The sequence below is a fragment of the Phascolarctos cinereus genome, unplaced genomic scaffold (genome assembly GCF_003287225.1).
Source record: "Phascolarctos cinereus isolate Bilbo 61053 unplaced genomic scaffold, phaCin_HiC Scaffold_1;HRSCAF=81, whole genome shotgun sequence".
Classification (NCBI taxonomy): Eukaryota; Metazoa; Chordata; class Mammalia; order Diprotodontia; family Phascolarctidae; genus Phascolarctos; species Phascolarctos cinereus.
In genome coordinates, this window is record NW_027555514.1 from 210,501,626 (window position 1) to 210,517,138 (window position 15,513).

The window sequence follows — 15,513 nt, forward strand, 5'->3', positions numbered from 1 at the left end:
GCAAAGGATGAGAAGAGCTCCAAAGAGATAGAGATGCAGATGAAAAAACTGCAGAAAATCCAGGTGGGCACTGTTAGCCAGAAATTCCCAGCCTCTTTGTATGACACCTCTTGTTCCTATCACAGAATTTGGAAGTTGGAAGGGATCTCAGTGGCCATCCAGTCTAAGCCATACACAAAGGGCTCTCTACTATAACATACCAACAAATGATTCCCCAGCCTCTGATTGGAGAACTCCAAGGAAGGGGAGCCTACCACTTCTGAAGGCTGCTTATTCTACTCTGGGGTTATATGGTTAGGAGCTTTTTCCTGATATCAAGCCTTAATTGACCTCTTTGCAACTTACATCCAAAACTAAACACACATATCATACACCTTGAGTCTTCTTTTCTCCAGGTTGAACATACCCAGTTCTTCACATGGCATAAGGCCAAGATTCTCATTATCCTGGTTACCCTTCTCTGAACACTCTCCAGCTTATCAATGTCCTTCTTAAACCAAGGTGCCCAGAACTGAACCCTCTACTTTAGATGAGGTCTTGACAGAGTATAGTGGGATTATCGCCTCTTGTCCTGGAAGCTATACCCCTGCTGATACAGCCCAAGATTGCATTAGCTTTTTCCATAGCCATATCATGCTGTTGACTCTGACTGAGCTTGTAGTCAGATCTTTTTTCAGAATAACTGCAAGATAGCCTCATCTTAGGTGTATGGTGTTGAGTTTTTTGTACTCAAGTGCAAAACTTTATATTTAACCCTATTAAATTTCAACTTAATAGACTCAGCCCAGAATTCTAGCCTAGAGGTTCTTAACTTTGTGTAATGGGTCCCCATGGTAATCTGGTGAAGCCTATAGACCCCTCCTCGGAATGATGTTTGTTTCCTACGTTTATAACAAAGGAAATGCTAAATTTCAGTTAGTAGTTAGTGAAAATAAACATGTTATTTTCCCCCATATGAGTTTATAGGTGCTCTGAAATCTATCTTTACCTTGGGGATCCATGGATTATAATTTAAGAACTCCTGCTTGGGCCTGTCAAGATTTTTTTTTTGGGGGGTCAAGTTTCTGTTATCCATTATATCAACTGTTGCTTCCAGCTCTGTGGCATCTGAAAATTTGATAAGCATATCATACAATGCCTTCATCTAAATCATTGACAAAAATATTAAAAAGCACCAGGACAAGTACAGATCCCTAGGGCACTCCACTGGAAACCTCCTACCATACTGACATTGAACTATTAATACTGTTCTTAGAGTCCGGCCATCCAACTAGCTCTGAGTCCATCTGATTGTGTGATCTTTTAGTCCATATCTGTCTATCTTCCCAACAACAGCAGAAGGAGATTCTTTATCAAAAGCTTTGGTGAAATGTAGGTAGGTAAACTAGATTTCCACACCATTCTCCTCTTCTATTAGCGTAGTAAACCTGTCAAAAAAAAGGAAATGAGGCTAAGCTGCTATGGCTTGTTTCTAATGAGGCCATGCTTGCTCTTTAAAAATACTGTTTCCCTTTTTGGATAGTTATAAATTATCTCTTTAAATGATCTTTTGGAGAATTTTGAGTCAAGTTCACTGGCTTATAGTTTGTAGATTTCAGATGTTTCCCTTGTCATCCTGTGGCTCTGCTCCCATTTTCAGTAATCTTTCAAATATCAATCAATCAATCTCAACTGAGGGTATAGTTCATCGGAGTCAGGTGACTTAAAATCACCAAGGGCAGTAAGTATTCCCTTAATGTTTTCTGATGTAGCTTGGTTATCAGCTCAATGTTAGTCTTTCATGATCTATCGTTTCCAGCACAAAGGTCCAACCTCCTTCACAGAGAAAACAGAAACAAAATAATAGTTGAGCAGCTCTGCTTTCTCTCTTTTGTCAATGATCATTGTTCTATCTGCTCCAAGCAATGGTCCTGTCCCTTCTTCACTCTCTTTTGTCCAGTATAATTTTAAAAGCCCTTTTGGTTGTTCTTGGGTTCCCTCAACAGCCACAGTGCATCCTGAGCTTTAGCATTTTTGACACTATTTTTCAGGACCATGCTACACTCTTACATTCATCTCCTGTTACCTGACCTTGCTCCCTCGTTCTGGTCATTTCTTTTTGCAGTGTAAGTTGGTTGGTGAATTTCCAGTGCATCTGTATTGGACTCTTCAGACAAATCCCCTATTTTCTACTCATTGAAATTTGTGTCTTCAGAATTTCACTCTTGAGCATCTCCCATCTGTCCTGACTTGAGGCTGATTTACCCTGAAGCATTTTGGTCCATGGGATTCCATGTTATCTTTCCTCTGAACCCACTGAAATCTGCTTGCTCCAAATCTAGGACACATGTCAGACTGTACCCCGTTTTCCTCTCCTTTATCACAAACTCTATCATTTCCATTTCAGCAACTAACTCCTTTCTGTTAGTGAGAATCAGATTCAAAATAGTTACTTCTCCCTGCCCCGCCCCCCTTTGCTGATTCCTCCACCTTATGGAGGATGAAATTATCACTGAGGTAACTCAAGAAGTTATGAGATGCTCTGCTTTTGATGAAGAGAGAACTCTAGCAGATGTCTGGGTCACCAAAGTTCCTTATCACGACCATATCATGGTTCATGCCAGGTTTGTGGTCTCTTTCCCAAACTTGCCACTATTTCTTCTTTCCGTCCAGGTAGATTATAGTATACTGCAATGATAAAATCACTTGTATTTCTACCTCCTGTGGTCTTCATCCAAATACTCTGACCTACTTTTCCCTCTTGTGTATTTCATCATAAGGATACCTTCTTTTTAAAAAAAATGCTATCCCATTACCCTTTTTTAACCTATTCTGTTTCTTCTGAATAAGGTATACCAGTCATGGTTATGAGGCAGCTAGGTGGCTAAAGCACTGGGCCTGGAGTCAGAAAGACCTGAGTTTAAATATGGGCAAGTCACTTAACCGCTGTTTGCCTTAATCCACGGAGAAGGAAATGGCAAAGCACTCCAGTATCTTTGCCAAGAGAACTCCATGGATAGCATAGTCCATGGTGCCATGAAGAGTCGGACATGACTGAATGACTGAACAATAGCCAGTTATGGGTTTCATTAAACTTCTACTCCTGGTTCTCATTTCAGTCACCAGACCCATGACTGGGTGTTCTCCAAGGCCTGGATGTTGGGATCTGTCTCTCCTCTAGCCTGTTTTTCTTAAGCTACAAAATGAAGGATGAAATAGTGTTTCTAGCTCTTAGATTTTAATTCTCTCTGTTAACCAGGATTCCATTGCTATCCTGCGGGGTAAAATCTCGGCGCATACTCGTGAGAATGAGGAACAAAACCAACGTATTCGTGACAACAAAGACCTGGTCCACAGGCAGCTTCAGAAACTTAAACAACAAATGATTAAAGCCCGGAAGAGGCTCGGCACAATCTGGCCAAACTGACATGGGAGAGTAACATTGCCCTCAAAGCCCTGAAAAAAATTGTTGAGAAGGTAGGGACAGAATGGGACTACCTAACCCTTTTCCCCCCATGTTGCCTTTCCCATTCTTCCCTCCCAACATTTTGGCCCTCTCCCCTGTGTTTGTGATCATCAGAAAGGTTTCCCTAGCCCCCTTTCTTAATTCATAGACCCCCTCCCTCCATTCTGCAGGGAAATCTCATCCTCAAACTTGCTGAAATATGTCGGAAGTTTGAGACAGAGGAAGAGAAAGTCCTACCCTTCTATTCCTCAATGTTGACACCAGAAGAACTGCTGCAAGTGGGACACAATGATCATGAAGAGCCTACGATAGAACTGGCTAAGGTGAGTTATCAGGAGAGAGGGCCAGGAGGGAAAGAAAGGTACAGGGGATTCTGGTCAGTGGTCCCAGCATTCACTTTTACCTTTTTTCCCCCTCAACTCCCAGTTGATGGAGAATTACACAGGCTTGGAGAATTTCTGGAAAAGGTATAACAAGGTAAAATTGGAACAATTAAGCCTACAGCGAAAACGGGCCCAACTGCTGGAAACCAATAAGAAGCTGAAGCATATGCTCAAGCAGTACCTGGACGGTATCTCAGTGAATGATGAAGTGCTGAGCCAGCTCAACCCACTCCTTATCATCAACCAATGTAGCAACATCCCCTTACCAGCAACAGACCACTCACAAAAGCAACCTATCCATAACATCACTGAAGCTGCCCATGTGGTATCTCGTATACTGTGACACCTTGTCAATGATGTCCAAAGGGAACCAGCCTCTCCCTAACCCCCAGACACTTTCCCTTAGTCAATAGAAGCTTGATATGAAAGGTTTCCACGAAGATCTTGGGTATGTCATAGCTTTGGGTTTCTTGTGAAGACATTGGTTAGAGTCACACTAAACTATCACTTTCGAGGAAAGAGGGTCATGTACCAGGGATTATAACCCCAATAGATTGAATGTGGCTAGGTGGCTACTAAGAAGTCCACTTATTGTGGCCTTATAGTAGAACCTTGACTTCAGTCCTCAACCTGGCCCCCAAGCAATCTACAGTCCCTGGGAGGCAATAGGCAGCCTCTACCTTCTGGATCTAGATTTTTAATGAGAAAAGCCAAGGTTGAGTTTGGGATGGAAAACAGGACAGCCCCCCTGACTCTACCCACTCTCATCCCACTTACAAAAGCAGCCCAGAAGGAACAGGCGGATATAAGGGAAGAGGTTTTATTTTTTTTTGCTTTTGTTTTTCTTCTCCTCTCTGAGCTTCTTCTTAGAGATCTTGGGGCTGCTGGCTTTGCTGTACAGGTAGTAGCCAATGAGACCCAGGAGGGCTGGTACCAGACACATGCCCAGAAGAGGAAAGAGAGTTTTCACCAGCTTTTGCCAGTAGCTGGCTCGTACCAAGGCGATCAATTCCACCTCAAACTGCAGCACTGCATCCCCTAGGGAGGCAGACAGGGTTTTAGTGTCAGTCACTAGACATATTAGCAGTGAATCAGAACCTGAAGTGAAGATTGGGCCACAGAGAAACCAAGCAAGTAAGGTTAGGAAAACTTTAAAACTTGTGTTCATCATCCCTAAATCTAGAGCTGAAGGAATGACAGGCTATTAGCAGAAAAAGGTGATAACATGATAAAGGGACCTGTTCTGAACCACCTCTAAGGCTAGCCTAGAGCAAGGAATTACCTCAGTACTCTCAAATCTCTTTGCAAATCTAAAAACAACATGGAACTTTGTGTTAGGATCCTCTCTATTCCTCCCTCTCCAAGTACAGCCAAATGGGTGGAATCTTTGCAGCAATTGAAAGTAACTGGAGATAGAAGTGATTTAAATCCCAACTACTGAGTGTGCCCAGTCTGAATGCTAGAATTCCTGTAGGCTCTTCCTAGGAATTGCAGCATATTTCAGTAGAAGAGGGTTAAGAAGGATGAGGAGGGAGAAGAACAGAAAAAGTAGTCAAGCGAGCAGGGAGAGAGGAACAAGAGAGAGTGGGTTTGGGAGAAGGGGAACAGGGATAGGCAGGATCAAGCTGTGGATAAAGGAGTTTCATCCCAGGCCTATAACCATTTCATTGTCCCTACTCCAGCTTGGAAAGAGGATAAGAACAGTGGCCCAAAACACTCTAGAATATTGTAGCTAACAGAGCAGATGTTACGGTCAGAAGCTGTTTGAATGATACACTCTAGACACTGGCAAGTATTTGCTGAAAGTTTTAAAAATGGTGGCAGTAGTTTCTCACAGAGGGCTTTTTTTTTTAAAACCTGCTTGGATGTGATTGTTTGGGAGAGAAAAGTCACAGATGGGAAAAGTAACATGGGGAAAGGTTTGGGTCATAAGGAAACCATGCATGGGCAAGCAGGCCCTTGTGGCTCTCAGAGGACAAGACTGGCCCCAGCAACCTTGACAGGTTATACTTCTGTTTGTCCTGAGCAGACAAGCTAACAAAGAAGAAGATGTGAAAACTAGAGACTCCCAAAGAACCAACCAAGCCCTTTCAAGGTATAACCTAACTCAGCACTCAGGAACTCAGAATTTGGAGGAATCCTGCTGTGTTTACCTGGGATAGATGGGGGGAATCCGCGTTTTCCATAGGCCAAGTGAGGGGGAATGATTGCCCTTCGCTTCTCTCTAAGGGAGGGAACACAAGTCAAAGCCAGTGGGCAGGAAGGCCTCAAGTCCCGCAGCATTCCCAAAGCCATCCTGATAAGTTATGCTCTATATCCATGGATACACATCCCAAATGAGCTCCATCTCTTCCACCCAGGCACCAAAGAGTGAACAGTCAAAAGCCCAAGCTCTCCAAAATTTCTCTAATAAAATAGTCGAGGAGAAGGGAAGAAATACGGGCAATGGGCCTCCTGTAGGATGTCTCAGTCCTGGCCCCTGGCCAATGTTTATCCAAGGTTTTTTCTTTATTCTCCCCTCCCTAGTTGCTTTATTTTCTACCTCACCCCCTTAGATTGAAATGACTTTCTGCATTTGAGGTTTCGGTAATAGAAAAAGGCAATGTTCCCAGGACTACCCCAACCCAACAATACTCACCCCACACACATGTCCAGCAGGCTCTGTTCCAGGCCTTAGCAATGGCAGGAAAACAACCAGGGAAAAGACACAACTGAATGGATATGTAAGTGGAGTCGAAGATTCTCTCACTCCTCTTCCCTCAAACATAAAAACCTTGGTTCCCCTCCCTACCCTTTTCAGGTCTCTAACTTGGGATTTAGGAATAGGGGAGAAGGGGTGGAAATAAAGAGTAGATTTTGAATTACAGCCCCCTAGGTTTAAGCATATACTTCAGAATCAGTGTTTTTGTTCTCATTTCATCCCCATAACAAATCTGTTTAGAGAAGTCCACCATAACTAGGTCCAAGAACCAGTTTCAAAAGCAGTTCTTCTGAATGGGGTGGGGACCACAAGGCTTCTGTGGTTTGTTCCTTGCCTTCACTGCCTTTGGAGGTCCAATGCCAGATGCCAACCTGGGGGTATCTTACTAAAAGACAACTAGACACAGCCTTTGGGCAAAAACCCTAAATCAGGGATACCTGGGATGACCTGCTTTTGGCCAAGCTCTATAACCAAGGGATCCCTGGTCAGGGAGGTGTCAACTATTCGTCCATCTTCAAGGCTGCCCTGAGGAAGAAGACATCATCAGCAACCACCAAGAGTATTCTCCCCTAGGATTGACGCCCCCCCCCCAGGCCCAGCCCTTCCCTCCCCCAATCCTCAGTGAATCCACACCTGACCCCCACTGGGAGGCAGCCTTTGGCTTCTTTGCTCAGGCCAAGGGAGGGCAGGCAGGAAAAGGCACCCAAATAAGGTTCGACCCTACTCACAACAGTCCTGGGTGAAACCCGGAGCCCGGAGGGTCCCTGGGTGGAGATAGTAAGGCCTCCCCCACCACGTGCTCCGGGAGCGAGGGGAGGGGGCAGGGGCAGCTCCCACTCCCGTAGCCCCTCGCCACGTGTCCCAGCCAAAGCTGACGTGTTTCTGTGGGGCCCCACCCCCAAACCCAGACTGGCTCCTCACCGTATAGTGAATGTGCAGCGTATCTCCGAAGGCAGCGGACTCACTGCAGGCCTCCGGGGGCTCTACCTACGACAGAACACGGGAGGCAAGGCTTGGTGGGAAGGAGGAGGAGGGTGAAGCCCTGGGGGGCTCTCCCGAGTTCCAGCCGGCCCTCCCTTTCCCGGGGATCCACGGTACCCCAACCCCCAACTTAGTGCCGAGCCTTCCCCACCCCAGGAGGAAGGGTCCGGAGGTGCAGGGGCGGGGGTAAGGGGGTGCCCTCCTCTCACCAGGGTCTCTAGTTGGAGGGTCCGGATGGAACTTTCAGTTTCATCCCCGGGCTCAGCGAGGCTCCCCGTGCTTCCCAGCAGCAGCAGCAGCAGCAGCAGCAGCGGTGGCTGAAGCAGGAGGAGCTTGGGTGCCATGGCAGGACGTGGGGCGTGGGCACGCGTGGGCAGTGGGTCGTGCGGCCGGGGGGTGCGGCAGCGAAGAAGAGCGGAGAGTCCTGGGAGCCCCAGCCAGGCAGGACAGGATGGGGCGGAGCGGGCTCCTCCTCCGCCACCCCTCCCTGTGCCCGGACCCCGCCTCCCTACCAGTTAGGAGACGGCAATGGGGCGGTCCTTCCCCTCCCGGGAGAAAGAGAAAGAAGGAAAAAAAAAAACCACCCCAAAACACAGTAGCAGATCACGGTGGCCCTCTGACCCACACCTAAGTCAGGTTTGTTCCCAGCGAGGGGTCGCCTGAAAAGCACCACCTACCCTCTGCACCAGCATCCCCCAGTTTCTGGACCATTTCTACCACCCGTGTTTCCTGCTCTTTGCAGAACACATTGGGAAGCGTGGAGGTCAGTTTCCAGTTAGGATTGGGCTGAGTGGAAGCCTGACTCCTCCCACCTGGTTGGTACCCAGCTGCTGGCAGGGGACCGGAGGATATTCTGCGGTCAACCTGCAGGAGGAAATGGCCCCGGGGCATCTCCAAGTCTTCCTCCAGACCCCAACCATCTTTTCCTCTTTCCTATCATTATCATACAATCACAAAATTAGAGAGTCTGATGGGACCTTTAGTCCAACTCATAACCAAAAGGAATCCTCATTAGAACACAAGTGGCCATCCCGCAGGTGAGTGGAGACTTTTCTAATGAGGTGAAACCCATTGTGTACTGAGGGAGGCCATCCCCCTTTTGTACAGGTACCCTAAATTTGTCTCTTTACAACTTCAGTCCATTGCTTCTGGTTCTGCCCTCTGAGGCCAGAGATCACAGTCCTTCCATATGACAATCCTTCAAATACCTGAAGACAGTCAACATGTTCTCCCTGAATCTTTTCTTCTCCAGGCTAAACATCCCCAGTTCCTTCATCTGGCTTTCATCCTGGCTGCCCTCCTCTGAATACTCTACAGTTTATCTTTCTTAAATTGTGATGCCCAGAAATGAACATAAAACTCCAGATGTGGTCTGACTAGGGCAGAGTGCTGTCACCTCCCTAATCTTGGATGCTAGGCCTCTCTTAATACAGCCAAAGATTACATTAGGGTTTTTGGCTACCACATCATGCTGCTGACTCAGACTGAGTTTGTAGTCCAATAAAACCTATATATTTTTCAAACTGCCATATAACTATGCATCTTCCATTTTGTACTTTTGTGAAGTTGAGTTTTTTAACCCAAATGTAAGACTTCACATTTATCCCTATGGAATTAATCTTACTTCAGTCCAATGGTGTCCAAAGTGGAATGCTCCCATCCCCTGGGGTATCTGAGATTGTTGGGGTGCCAGACAACCAATGGGAAGGTGAGTTAAATCTGATCTTTCTGGTGATTAGCTGACTGAAGGGCATTGCCTTAAATACACTTTCCATTCACGAACTATCAAGCAGCCCTCCCAAACTGAGCTTTCTTCCACCCCCTAGCAGCATGAAAGTGAAAGGGGAAGGTTCGAAGGGGAAGTAACAGAGAGTGGGGGGAAAGACAGAAGAGAGAGGGAGAAAAAAAAAAGACAGATGGGGCAAGTAAAGAGATAGCCAGACAACAGGCTAGGCTAGTTTAGACAGTGGAGGAGGGAAAGGCAGCTTGGCCCAGCAACCTCATCCTCTGGCTTGGTGAGCACATGGGCAGAAGGTATTAATGCTATCTATCCACTTCAACTTCCTTCATTCTAGCCTAAATCATATTGTCTTAGCCCATTTTTCATTTGGTTTTTGTTCATTGCTGGGTTCCTCTCCTTTTTGAAGTGCTTTGACATAAATTGTTCAGTTTTTTCCCCAGCTCAGGAAATTGCTTGAAAAAAAAAGTATATATTATGAGGCTTTACTTTTTGAAGGAACAATTTGGAATTGACTTATCAAATGCTCTTTCAACTTTCTAAAAGATGATATAGTCTAGAATTTTCCCAAGGGTTGAACCTATTAGTCTTTCTTTTCTGAAAATCAATAACCAACATTTGCTGTGTGTCTGCTACGTATAGGGCACCATGCTAGGTAATTGTGGTAGGTAAGCAGGGGGATACAGAAAGGTATAAAACATGGTCACTTTTTTATGTATTGTCTCTCCTCCTCTCCCCCTCCCCATTAGATGGTGAGGTCCTTGAAAGTATGAATTATTTCCGTTTTTCTTTTTGTATCTCCAGCATTAAGCACAGTGTTTGACTTTACAAATGCATTAATTCATTCATTCATTCATAGCACTCCAAAATCTGGCCCCTAAACAACTTTCTAGCCTTACTTCCCTTAACTTATTCTATATCATAATCAAACTGAACTACTTGCTGTTTGCTGAACTTTTGTCCTGCTCTTTCCTAATTTGTAATTTTGCTCATGACGTATGTATTCCGTATCTGAAAGCAACATGTTTGATTATTAAAATCCTTTTCATCCTTCAAGGTATGACCAGTCTATGTAGAAGAAACATAGAAAGAAAATAGGTCTCAAGCCCTAGGAGGGATTCCTAGTGTTGAAATCCTTGATGGTTAAAATCTCTGGTCATTCTTTTCGAAATAGCTCAAGTTAATTACCCCAATTCCTATACAGGGATTTCAACGTCTGCCAGCAGGGGGCAGCAGGAGCCCACAGATGAAACCAAAATGGATGCAACCTATACACCAATACTGAAAGATTGGGAATAGGTGGGTTGGGTTGTTGTCAGATAAAAGTCTTCACAGCACACTGAAAAGTGGGGGAATGGATGTTTTCTGGTCACTCAGGTTCCGAATCTGCCCATCCTGGGTAGGGGTGCAATTCCTAAGATATTCTCCTTCCCACTTCTTCCCTTTCCCTCAAGAATATCACCCACTCCTAGAGACCATCCCTAGGAACAGGATTCCTTCTCCTGGGAAGGAAAGAAACCCTGTCCATCCCTGTAGCTTCCTGCCCCCTTGCCATAGGATTTTCTCAGCTTGGCCAAAGCAATTTACTTCAGTTGGAAAGGACTTTAGAGATCATCTCCAAGCCCTTTATTTTACAGATGAGAAATCTTGGGCCCAGAAGGGTTAACTTGCCAAAGATCACACATTTAGCTCTATCTAGTAAGGTTGGACTATATGACCTCTGAGAGCTCTTTCATCTTTAGAATTCTGACTGTCCTAGGCCTGACCTATTGCAGGTACAGACAGATCCCTGTCCTATAATTATCTCTGTCCTCTCCACCAAGAACTCAGGAAGGGACTGGAATTTAGGACTCTAGGAGTTCACATTCTCCAAAATGAGCCCTCTGTCTCTTAACTTAAAGAACCCTGGACTTTAGCTCTAACCCCAGGGTGGGCAAGTATCAATTTAAGGGGTGCTAAGTAGATATGGCCATCATTAGACCTTGCTTAACCAAGGATCTCCATGTCCAAAAATTGCCCTCTTAATTGGGGTAAATTGTGGGGGTGGATGGAGATAGGTCATATTGGTCTATTCTGAGGAAGAGATTTCTATACCCTTGTACATCTCAACTCCTCCTCCATCTGAACTCTCTCTTCCCCCACTTCAATCAACCAACCAATCAAGCAATCAACATGTATTTATTCATTTCCTACTACGTGCCAGGCACTGAGCTAGGTGTTGGGGATACAAGTACAAAGAATGAAACAATCCCTACTCAAAAGGAGCTTACATTCTAATGGGGGGGGGGACAAGTACATATAAAAATATATACAGCATGAATATAAAGTTAATAAATACAAATATATACAAAGTAGGTAAATACAAGATAATTTGGAAGAGAGGGCACTAACAATTGTAGGGCATCAGGAAAGATGTCATGCAGAAGATGGTGCTTGAACTGAACATTAAAGGAAGAGAGAGATTGTGACTTGTGGAGAAGGAGGGAGTGCATTTCAAGCATATGGGATGGCTAGTGCATAGGCACAGGGAAAAATCAAATGTGGGAAAACAGAGAGAAGGCCAGTTTGGCTAGATCAGAGTGAGGGAGTAATGTCCTAGAAGGCTGGAAAGATAGGTGGGGATCATGTTGTATAGGGCTGTGCAAGCCAAACAGAGGATTTTATATTTTATCCCAGAGATAATTGGAAGCCACTGGAGTTGGTCGAGTGGGAGATTTACACGGTCACATCTGTGCTCAAGGAAAATAGGCAGCAGTGTATAGGATGGACTAGAGCAGGGAAAAACTTGAGGTAAGGAGCCCAATTAGGCTGGCCCAGTCCAAGAGTTTTAACTGGCTTACTTTCTTCTTCTAAGCACATTTGAACATCCCACTCTAGATCCAAATACCTCCCTCCCCTCACTCATTATACATACAGACATTCTTCAAGGCTTGGTTCTAGAGTACAAGGCCATTTCATATGTGAACCAGCCAGTGGTTCAATCATTAAATCAATTTTCACTTTTTTTCCTTGTCTCAATACATTTGCCTCTTTTATTTCCCTAACTCTAACTCTTCTTTCTCTTCCCATCTCAGATATCTTTCTCAGGATAGGGAAAGAACCACAGCCATTCAAAGACATCTTTGCAGCTACTTCTCCAATATGATCCACTGGGGACTAGTGGAACACCTGGGTCCTATTAGACCTCAGAACCTCATCCAATCCCCTTTGGTAGCAGAGTGAGAAGAATGGACTCTGCCTCTACCTTCTCCCATCCCCTTCACAATTGAGCAGATGTTACCTCTTTATAAATAATAGCACCTACCCCGCCAAAGTTGTTGTGAGGATAGGAGATAATATTTGTAAAGTGCTTAGTGGAGTACCCGGCACATAGTACGCATTACATAAATGTTAGCTATTTCGTTGTTTTTGTTATTCAACTCAAACTTTAAAAGACTTGACCAGGGAGGAGCATTGAAAGAAATATGCTCTTAAATAATTGCTTCCTACTAGTATTCATCAGACCTTCAGCCCATCTGGGTCACCCTGAGTATCTGAAAGGCTAGAGAATGCACAGTTGTTCCCCAGGTCCTTCCCTGAGCATAGGTGTCTGTTAAATATTTGGCATAGGGCCTAGGCATAGGTAGTACACTCAATTGCTCTGCCCTATTCTTGGAGTGTAACTTAGCGGTTACAGTGGGGTGCAACCTGGAAATTTTCACTCACTATTCCAGCCCTGAGCAACCCACACTTGACATATACCTCTCTGCCCTCATTCCCCAGAAAGAAGGGGTGGGGCTGCTTTTCTGGGAAGGCTCTACCCAAAAGAGATGGGGAGACTGAAAGTAATCCTTTACCCCTAGGCTGATACCAGGGCCCTTCCCCTTGTCAGGACAAGGCTTTCATTACCATCTGGACTATGACAATGGTTTCCTAACAAGTTTTCCAGCCTCTCTCCCACTCTAATTCATCTTTCATACCTCTGTCAGACTAACCTTCCTTATATATACATTTGGTTGTTATTTCTCTGCTCAAAAATCCTCAATGGTTTGTGTTGCCCACCAAGTAATGTTCTAACTTAACTCTTTTGCTTAGAATTTAAAGGCCCTCTACAGTCTGGCATCACTAGATCACAATCCCAGACATATGTCGTATTACTCCCTACTATGTTTTCTATACTTCAGCCAAACTAGAACATTTTCTGTCTCACTAACATACCTCATACTGTCCCTCTTCTGGAACTTTAAGCATGCTATCCTCTATACCTGGAACTTCCTCCCATTTTTGTTGGCATTATACCCATCCTCCAAAGTCCAATTAAAATGCCACATTCCTCCATGAAACCTTCCCAGATTCCTCAAATTAGTGCTAACCTCCTGTGAACTTCACATGGCCCTTTGTTTTTCACCTGATCTCAAGGCACTTATGTGCACATGGTGTATTATCATAATTTGTCTTATCCAGATAAGCCCACTGGACTGTAGGTTCCATGAATGTGGCATCTATCATTATCTAAACCTTTTATCTCTATTCCAGTGCTTAATAAGTGTTTAAATGAAAAATGAGATAACAAAGGGCTGGAGGGTTCACTTGACTAGGAGAGGCAACTGGTTTGTTACCTTTCTGGCATCTCTATCACAACCCATCCCCACTATCCTGTATGAAATGAAGGCAAGTTAGTGCCTTTTCAAAAGGCATCATTTCCTCACCTTGCTCCACAATATAGATGCCATTTAGACAAGATTACACATTAAATCATCAACACTTTTTATCACATGTTATGACATTAGTAGAGTAGGACACTAAGAAAAATGGAGGAAGGATATTAGGCAAATTTTGTTTGTGGGGGAAAGAAAAGGAAGAGGTAGTACTCAAAGCCTGGCTTGCAGTCGAGGGCTGGCCAGGCTGGGTTCTAAGACACAGAGAACTGCCCAGGGGAGGTAAGTGGGTACTAGTTGGTTGAATAAGAGAACGACGCACTAGAGTGCCCGAATGAGGAACCTAGAAGCACAAGGGATGAGAGAAGGGCGATGGAATTGGCACTGAAGAAAAATAGTTCTAACTTCACAGCAATGCTTAGAATCAGATCAAACCCTTCTCCCAATTCCATCCATTCATTCCTTTCCCATTAGAGAAAGGAGAAACTTGACTAGTTAGGCACAGGTCTTTAAGACCTCAGAAGTCAAGGTTACTAAAGGACATTTAATACCTTAAATGAGAAAAGAGTCCTAATTCAGCCAGTTTCTACCCTCTTTTTGCTCAGAGCTAGAGAACAGTATATGGCCCTGAGACTAGCTGCACAAGAACAAAAGGAACTATGCAGGGGAGGGGTCTTTCTCAGGAACCAGAGGAGGAGTTTCTGAAGAGGGAACAACTTTCTGGTAATGAGGCAGCAAGGAACCAGGTTTGGAGAAGAGGTAGTCCATCACCCAGATAAAGTGGGTGAAAGCTCACTAGCATAACTCTTAACCATTATTTTCTACACTCAGCAGTACAGAGCCCAGAATGGGTAAGTTAGGCCTCTTCAGGCCTAGGTGCTATAACATAAAAATTAAATTCCTATTCAATTTCTTATGATTCCTTACTTTGGCTGTGTGTATGTGTACACTGGGGAGATTGTGAGGTTGCTGATCCACCAGTTAAGAGGGTGGAAAGATCAAAATGCATCCCCTTTTCATATAAGAACCACTTTAAAACAGTTAACTGGGTCAGTGAAGCTAATGGTTAGGATAGAACCAGGGCACTGGACTTGTGGCATCACTGATACAGGGAACCCCGGAGTGAGAAAATTCCCTCTACCAATGCAGGTAGTTGGCACCTTCTCTGTAGCCAACAGTATTGAGAGTTGCCTAGAACTCTTTAAAGTGAGGTGACTTGCCCAGGGTGTCAATCTGTGTCAGAAGCAGAACTTGAACTCAGGCTTGGGTTCCTGGCTTGAGGCCAGCTCTCTCTTTACACCACATTGCCTCCGAATTAAGGTAGTTAAATCCTTCCAGGAATAGAGGCCAAAATCCACCCAAACTTGTACAAATTTGCCCTGCTTTGCTCCTTGACACCGTTGACTCTAGTTTATACTGGAGTGGGACAGAAGCCATTGCCTAAGCCACTTCCCTAAATCTTTCCCACCATTCCCTGTACCCCACCTCCACCCTTGAAAGTCTGCCTTCCACTCCTCAGTTCATGGTAGACGAAAGAAACAGATGTGGGTGGGAGTTGGAACCTTTCTCACCCCAAAGTCATGTCTCATTTGCCGCTGTATGAAAGAGATGATGGTCCAGTCCAAAGC

At 44.8% G+C, this 15,513-nt stretch overlaps 2 protein-coding genes and 1 long non-coding RNA gene across 3 annotated transcripts in view; 2 read left to right on the top strand and 1 right to left on the bottom strand.

Moving 5' to 3' along the window:
• The window catches only part of LOC110194142 (dynein regulatory complex subunit 2-like), a 9,175-nt gene extending 4,907 nt beyond the window's left edge, over nucleotides 1-4,268 (top strand). Inside the window, 5 exon segments of the mRNA XM_078150183.1 lie at nucleotides 7-63; nucleotides 3,239-3,374; nucleotides 3,377-3,456; nucleotides 3,616-3,768; nucleotides 3,872-4,268. Coding sequence (XP_078006309.1) covers nucleotides 7-63; nucleotides 3,239-3,374; nucleotides 3,377-3,456; nucleotides 3,616-3,768; nucleotides 3,872-4,171 — 726 coding nt within the window. The 3' untranslated portion in view covers nucleotides 4,172-4,268.
• A 366-nt stretch (nucleotides 4,269-4,634) lies between these two features.
• Nucleotides 4,635-7,957, bottom strand: LOC110194123 (peptidyl-prolyl cis-trans isomerase FKBP11-like). Its single transcript, XM_020966284.2, has 6 exons — nucleotides 7,720-7,957; nucleotides 7,451-7,516; nucleotides 6,967-7,054; nucleotides 6,467-6,500; nucleotides 5,982-6,052; nucleotides 4,635-4,866 (listed from the first exon to the last, which is right to left on the bottom strand). The coding sequence occupies exons 1-6, from the start codon at nucleotides 7,852-7,854 to the stop codon at nucleotides 4,649-4,651; spliced, it is 612 nt and encodes a 203-aa protein (XP_020821943.1). The 5' UTR covers nucleotides 7,855-7,957; the 3' UTR covers nucleotides 4,635-4,648.
• Nucleotides 7,958-7,993: 36 nt separating this feature from the next.
• On the top strand, nucleotides 7,994-9,033 carry LOC144457953 (uncharacterized). Its single transcript, XR_013487543.1, has 2 exons — nucleotides 7,994-8,547; nucleotides 8,763-9,033. It is a non-coding gene; the product is annotated as an uncharacterized LOC144457953 (long non-coding RNA).
• The last annotated feature ends 6,480 nt before the right edge of the window (nucleotides 9,034-15,513 follow it).